Source organism: Chlorocebus sabaeus, chromosome X (assembly GCF_047675955.1).
Source record: "Chlorocebus sabaeus isolate Y175 chromosome X, mChlSab1.0.hap1, whole genome shotgun sequence".
Taxonomy (NCBI): Eukaryota; Metazoa; Chordata; class Mammalia; order Primates; family Cercopithecidae; genus Chlorocebus; species Chlorocebus sabaeus.
Window position 1 is genome coordinate 2,714,046 of NC_132933.1, and position 7,248 is coordinate 2,721,293.

The 7,248-nt window shown below is 54.6% G+C and overlaps 1 protein-coding gene across 1 annotated transcript; it reads left to right on the forward strand.

The window, feature by feature from the left end:
* The first annotated feature begins 5,688 nt into the window (after nucleotides 1-5,688).
* On the forward strand, nucleotides 5,689-7,019 carry LOC103232774 (melanoma-associated antigen 4-like). The gene has a single exon (XM_007993036.2). The coding sequence runs from the start codon at nucleotides 5,900-5,902 to the stop codon at nucleotides 6,743-6,745; it is 846 nt and encodes a 281-aa protein (XP_007991227.2). The 5' UTR covers nucleotides 5,689-5,899; the 3' UTR covers nucleotides 6,746-7,019.
* The last annotated feature ends 229 nt before the right edge of the window (nucleotides 7,020-7,248 follow it).

Consider the following 7,248-nt stretch of genomic DNA (forward strand, 5'->3'; position numbering starts at 1 on the left):
TCACAGTATACTGACAGATTCAAGTAAAAGGAGTTTGAAATTAATAGAGGAGCATAACGTATTCATTGATGGGGAACAGAACATTGTAAAAATGTCAATTGTACTTCAATTACTTATAGTTTAGTATCTTACCTGTAGCTGCCAACATTGCAATTAAACTTGGGCTGCTGTTCTCTGTTTCTCAAATCAACCCTGGGAAATGATAGAAGGGAAAAAGAAAGAGAAAGACACAGTATCAGCAACAAAATCTAAGAAAGGAAACAGGTGAAAGTGAATAATGTGTTGAGCTGGTACTTGTGTTTGACACTTGCAGTGTCAGCTGGAGTTGGCGGCAGGGATGTTGAGGAGGTCTATAGCCTGTCTAGATAGCAGATGACAGAATGGTTAGAATGCAAGTTTTAAAATTTTCACTTCACACCATTGTACAATCTGAAGCAGCACCTGAAAACATGAGCTAGTAGCCCTAGGGTGATAGCAGGACACCAGGAAAATGGGGCTGGTTAAGACACTATGGCTCCAGAGTTCTGCTAATAACAACCTGAAACCAGCATAGTGGGAGAGGAATTGCGTTAAAAAAATGTGTCAACAGAACATAAAGAATGGAAAAGAAGTAGAATAGGATATCAGTGAATCATGCAAACTAAGGGTACGCATTCTCATATATATATATATATATATATATATATATATATATATATATATATATTTGAGAGAGTCTCACTCTGTCGTGAGGCCCATGGTGAAGTGCGATAGCACAGTCTCGGCTCACTGCAACCTCTGCCTCTCGGGTTCAAGCGATTCTCGTGCCTCAGCCTCCCGAGTAGCTGGAATTATAGGCATACGCCACCACATCTGGCTAATTTTTGTATTTTGTGTGGGGACTGGGTTACAACCATGTTGGCCAGGCTGGTCTCAAACCCCTGACCTCAGGTGATCTGCTCATGTCGGCCTCCCAAAGTGCTGGGATTACAGGCATGAGCCACTGTGCCCGACCATAAAACATTCATTTGAGGACAAAAGGTTTGCCAAGTGTAGCTCTGACTGGAGAGGAGCTCCTGTGGGAGGGTGTGCGTCTTCTCCCAGAGGTCACAATCACTGGAGCAGCCGCCCTACATGGAGCACCTGGCCTGCGTCCCACAGCCATTCTTTGCAACGGGTGCTGTTGTGCAAATGCTTAGAGGTGACATAAACAGAGCATCTCCCGCCCATCACTTCATCAAAGAGCCAGGAGCCAGCAGCAGGACCCTCCTGAGTGGGGACTGAGGGTCCACTCTCCTGACATAGAGGGGCCACAGAATCCAGCTCAGCCCTTCCTGTCAGCCCTGGAAGATCCTGGCAATGTTGTCACCCCGACCATACTCCTCCTTCAACAGCCACTTCATGGGATTGGGGTCAGGGACTTGGTGGGAGAGGAGCAGACACAGTCGGCAGAGGATGGCGGCCCAGGTTCAGCCAGGCATCAAGGTCAGGACTCTGAGGGGTAACTGAGGGTCCCCCAACCCACGCCCAACTCCACCACCTCCACCACCACGACCTAAGCCCCGGTGTCCCCACTGGCATCCCTCCCCTACCATCCCCAATCCCTCCCTTTACCCCGTTCACACAAACATCTTCACACTCACCCCCACCCCAGTCCAGGCAGAATCCGGTTCTGCCCCTGCTCTCAACCCAGGGAAGCCCAGGTGCCCGGATGTGACGCCACTGACTTGGATATTAGTGGTTAGAGAGAAGCGAGGTTCTCGGTCTGAGGGGTGGCTTGAGATCGGTGGAGGGAAGCAGGCTCAGGCTCTGTTAGGAGGTAAGGTGAGACACTGAGGGAGGACTGAGGACCCACTTACCCCAGATAGAGGGCCCCAAATAATCCAGCGCCGCCCCTCCTGCCAGCCCTGGACCACCTGGTGGTGGACTTCTCAGGCTGGGCCACTCTAGCCCCCTGCTGCTTAAGCCACTGGGGACTCTGGAGTCAGAGCTCATGTGACCAGGGAAGGGCTGCTTAGGAGAGGGCAGCATCCAGGCTCTGCCAGACATCATGCTCAGGATTCTCAAGGAGGGCTGAGGGTCCCCAAGACCCCACTCCCGTGACCCAACCCCCACTCCAATGCCCACTCCCGTGACCCATCCCCCACTTGATTGCCATTCCCACCCCATCCCACATCCCCCACCCCATCCCTCCACCCTGATTCCCATCTGCCCTGCCTTTCCACCCTCACCGCCACCGCCACCCCCACCCCCACCCCCACACCCACGCCAACCCCCACCCCCACGCCCACTCCCACTCCCATCCCCACCCAGGCAGGATCCGGTTCCCGCCTGGGAACATCCTGGTGCCCGGATGTGACGCCACTGACTTGCGCACGGGGAGGGCAGAGAAAAGCAAGGTTCCCATTCTGAGGGGCTGCGTCAGTTCGACGGAGGGAAGTGGGTCCAGGCGCTGTGAGGAGGCAAGGTGAGAGGCTGAGGGAGGACTGAGGACCCCGCCACCCCAGATAGAGAGCCCAGAATATTCTAGCGCCACCCTTGCTGCCAGCCCTGGACCAGGCTGAGGCGGGAAGACGTCTCAGCCTGGGCTGCCCCCAGACACCTGCTCCATAAGCCTTGAGAGACACCAAGTTCTTCTCCCCAGGCTCTGGAGTCAGAGGTTGTTGTGACCGGGGCAGGACTGGTTAGGAGAGGCAGGGCACAGGCTCTGCCAGGCATCAAGGTCAGGACCCAGAGGGAGGGCTGTGGGCCCCCAAGACTGCACTCCAATCCCCATTCCTACCCCATTCACATTCCCATTCCCCACCCAACCCCCATCTTCTCAGCCACACCTCCACCCGCATCCCCTACCCCCACTCCGTCACCTGACCACAGCCCTCCCCCCCCAGCACCAGCTCCAACCCTTCTGCCACCCCACTCTCATTCCCCCCAACCCCACCCTCATCTCTCTCGTGTGCCCCACTCCCATCCGCTCCCTCATTCTGGCAGAATCCGGCTTGCCCCTGCTCTCAACCCAGGGAAGCCCTGGATGACCCGATGTGACACCACTGACTTGCACCTCACAGATCTGAGAGAAGCCAGGTTCATCTAATGGTTCTGAGGGGCGGCTTGCGATCGGCTGAGGGGAGTGGTCTGAAGCTCTGGGAGGAGGCAAGGTCAGAAGCTGTAGAAGGCCTTAGGAGGCCTCCACTCCAGGTAGATGGCCCCAAAATGATCCAGTACCACCTCTGCTGCCAGCCCTGGAGCACCAAGATGGAGCAGACTTCTAAGCTTAACCTGCAGGGGACTCTGGCCACCACTGTCCCCACTACCATTTAACCCACAGGAGAATCTGGAGTCGGAGCTTATGTGATGAGGGCAGGGCTGGTCAGGAGAGGGCAGGGCCCAGGCATCAAGGTCCAGGCATCCACCCAGCATCAACATCAGGGCCCTGAGAGGGAACTGAGGCTCCCTCACCCCCACCTGTATCCTCGTCTCCACTCCCACGCCACTCACATTCCCATCCCCACCCGCTACCCACAACCTTGTCAGAATCCCTGCTGTCAGGATCTTGTCAGAATCCCTGCTGTCAACCCATGGAAGCCCTGGGAATGGCAGCCAGGCATACCGATCTTGACGTCCCTATCCGGGGCTGATAGAGGGAAGGGGCTTTGGAAGGGAAGGGGCTTGAACAAGACCTCAGGGGAGCAGAGGGAGGTCCCTGCTTGGAAATGAGGGAGGCTTCAGGGAACCCAGCACCCTAGGACAGGAGACCCACCTCACCCCCATCTGAGACTGAGGCTGCCTCCTTCTGCCTCAAGAATTAGAGTGATGGGGACTTAGATCAGCATAGAGGTGGGACCTGTCAGGATCACGAGGAGGAGAGGAGGGAGGACTCAGGTGACCTTGGAATCCAGATCAGTGGGGATCTCCACCCTGGGAGGTCCAGGGATGGTGGCCACAAGTGACCCTTCCTGCACCTTTGAGGTGACAGAGGACAGAGCTGTGGTCTGAGTGTAGCAGGAGGAGTGGCAGACAAAACTCCTCAGACACCGGATTAAAGAAGGAAGAGGTTTTTTTTTCGGCCGGGAGCGTCGGCAGACTCGAGTCTTAAGAGCCGAGCTCCCCGAAAATAAATACTTGGCCTTTTTAAAGGCTTACAACTTTAATGGGTCCACGTGAAAGGGTCGTGATAAATCGAGCAAGCATGGGAAACGTGACTGGGGGCTACATGCATCAGCTAACAGAACAAAAAGTTTTACAATGCTTTTTTTCATACAGTGTCTGGAATTTACAGATAACACAAGTAGTTTAGGTCAGGGATTGAGTCATTATTACTTTTTTTTAACTCCTAGGGCCGGGTGGTGGTGCCAAGGTTGTCTGGCTATTTATGTTACTTTTGTTTCTTTCTAACTTTTTGCTTTCTCTCTTTCTGCTTGTTTGTGAACTAGGCAAGGTGGGGGGAGGAGGACAGCAGATGTAGTAGTGGTCTCTTTCCTTATGAGAAGTGGGGCCTCAGGTCAAGAGAGGGAGGAGTCCCAGGATCTTCAAGGCCCAAGGTGTGCACGCTTCATGAGGACTGGGGATACCCCCGGCTCAGAAAGAAGGGACTCCACAGAGTCTGGCTGTCCCCTGTTATAGCTCTGGGAGGACCAGATCATGGATGGCCATATGTTTCAGTCTCACTTGTACCATAGGCAGGAAGTTGAGGAGCCCTCTGGGAGATGGGGTCTTGGGGTAATGGAGTGATGTCTACTTATCTCAAGGAATTGGGGGATGAGGGAGCGCAGGCCCTGGTAGGAGGAAAGATGAGTAACCCACAGTAGGCCATCAGAACCCTCACCCCAGAACCAAAGGAGTCAGCCCTGGATCCCTCACGTGGGGTGTCAGGATGTGGCTCTGTCTCACTCCTGTTTCCAGATCTCAGGGAGGTGAGGACTTTATTCTCAGAGGGTGACTCAGGCAAACATAGGGGACCCCATCTGGTTGAAAGAGAAATCCCAGGATCCACCAAGGGTACGTGTGCGCCAGAATGCTGACAGGGACAGCAGAGAAATCCTCCCTGCCCCTACTGTCACCCCACAGAGCATGGGCAGGGCTGTCTCCTGAGGTCACTCACTTATTCTGGGATCACTGATGTCAGGGAGGGAAAGGCCTTCCTCTGAGGCGCTGCACTCAGGTCAGTAGCGGGAGCATCCCAGGCCCTGCCAGGAGTCAAGGTGAGGACCAAACAGGCGCCTCACCCAGAACACATTAATTCCACTGAATTTTGTTATTTCTTGCTGTACTTCCCCGAGGACCTAGGCACGTGTGGCCAGACGTGGGTCCCCTCCTGTCCTGTTCCTTATCAGGGACGTGAGCACCTGATCTGCATTTCTTGGAGCAGCAAAAGGGTGGAATTCAGGCCCTGCCAGGAAAAAGGTGAGGGCCCTGCGTGAGTACAGAGGGGACAATCCACTCCATGAGAGTGGGGACATCACAGAGTCCAGCCCACCCTCCTGATAGCACTGAGGGCCCAGGGCTGTGCTTGCAGTCTGCACCCTGAGGGCCCATGGATTCCTCTTCAAGGAGCTCCAGGAACCAGGCAGTGAGGCCTTGGTCTGAGACAGTGTCCTCATGTCACAGAGCAGAGGATGCACAGGCGGTGCCAGTAGCTAATGTTTGCCCTGAATGCACATTAAGGGCCCCACCTGCCATGGGACACATGGGACTCCAGAGAGTCTGGCCTCACCTCTCTACTGTGGTCAGTCCTGAAGAATCGACCTCTGCTGGCCAGCTGTACCCTGAGGTGCCCTCTCAATTCTTCCTTCAGGTTCTAAGGGAACAGGCCAACCCGGAGGACAGGATTCCCTGGAGGCCACAGAGGAGCACCAAGGAGAAGATCTGTAAGTAGGCCTTTGTTAGAGTCTCCAAGGTTCAGTTCTCAGCTGAGGCCTCTCACATGCTCCCTCTCTCCCCAGGCCTGTGGGTCTCCATTGTCCAACTCCTGCCCACACTCTTGCCTGCTGCCCTGACCAGAGTCATCATGTCTGTTGCAAAGAAGAGTCAGCAATGCAAGCCTGTGGAAGGTCTTGAGACCGCAGAGGAGGCCCCGTGCCTGGTGGGTGCACAGGCTTCTGCTGCTGAGGAGCAGGAGGCTGCCTCCTCCTCTACTCTGGTCCTGGGCACACTGTGGGAGGTGCCTACTGCTGGGTCAACAGGTCCTCCCCAGAGTCCTCAGGGAGCCTCCGCCTTCCCCACTACCATCAGCTACACTCTCTGGAGGCAATCTGATGAGGGCTGCAGCGGCCAAGAAGAGGAAGGGCCAAGCACCTCTCCTGACCCGGAGTCCATGGTCCGAGCAGCATTCACTAACAAGGTGGCTGGGTTGGTTCATTTTCTGCTCCTCAAGTATAAAGCCAAGAAGCCGGTCACAAAGGCAGAAATTCTGGAGAGTGTCATCCAAAATTACAAACGCTACTTTCCTGTGATCTTCTGCAAAACCTCCGAGTCCCTGAAATTGATCTTTGGCATTGATATGAAGGAAGTGGACCCCACCGGCCACTCCTATGTCCTTATCACCTGCTTGGGCTTCTCCTGCGATGGCCTGCTGGGTGATAATCAGATCTTTCCCAAGACAGGCCTCCTGATAATCGTCCTGGGCATGATCACAATGGAGGGCGACTGCACATCTGAGGAGGAAGTCTGGGAGAAGCTGAGTGTGATGGAGGTGTATGATGGGAGGGAGCACAATGTCTATGGGGAGCCCTGGAAGCTGCTCACCCAATATTTGGTGCAAGAAAACTAACTGGAGTACCGACAGGTGCCCAGCAGTGATCCAGCATGCTACGAGTTCCTGTGGGGCCCAAGGGCCCTCACTGAAACCAGCTATATGAAAGTCCTGGAGCATGTGGTCAGGGTCAATGCAAGAGTTTGCATTTCCTACCCATCCCTGCGTGAAGCAGCTTTGAGAGAGGAGGAAGAGGGAGTCTGAGCATGAGTCGCAGCCAGGGCAGTGGGAGCGGGGCTGGGCCAGTGCACCTTCCAGGGCCCTGTTCAGCAGCTTCCTCTGCTTCGTGTGCCATGAGGCCCATTCTTCACTCTGTTGGAAGAGAGCTGGAACCCAGGAGGTGTAGGTTACAGTGAGCCGAGATCACACCACTGCACTCCAGCCTGGGCAACAGAATGAGACTCTGTCTTCCAAAAAACGAACAAAAAAGCCATAGTATGTCTGATTTTAATCTCCAAACCAGCTGGTGTTTAATATTGCTAGAGCTATAATAGAATCAGGAATAGGAAACAAACAGGAAA

Coding starts and splice junctions, on each gene's coding strand:
- LOC103232774 (XM_007993036.2), top strand. CDS start 5,900: ATGCTCCCTCTCTCCCCAGGCCTGTGGGTCTCCATTGTCCAACTCCTG.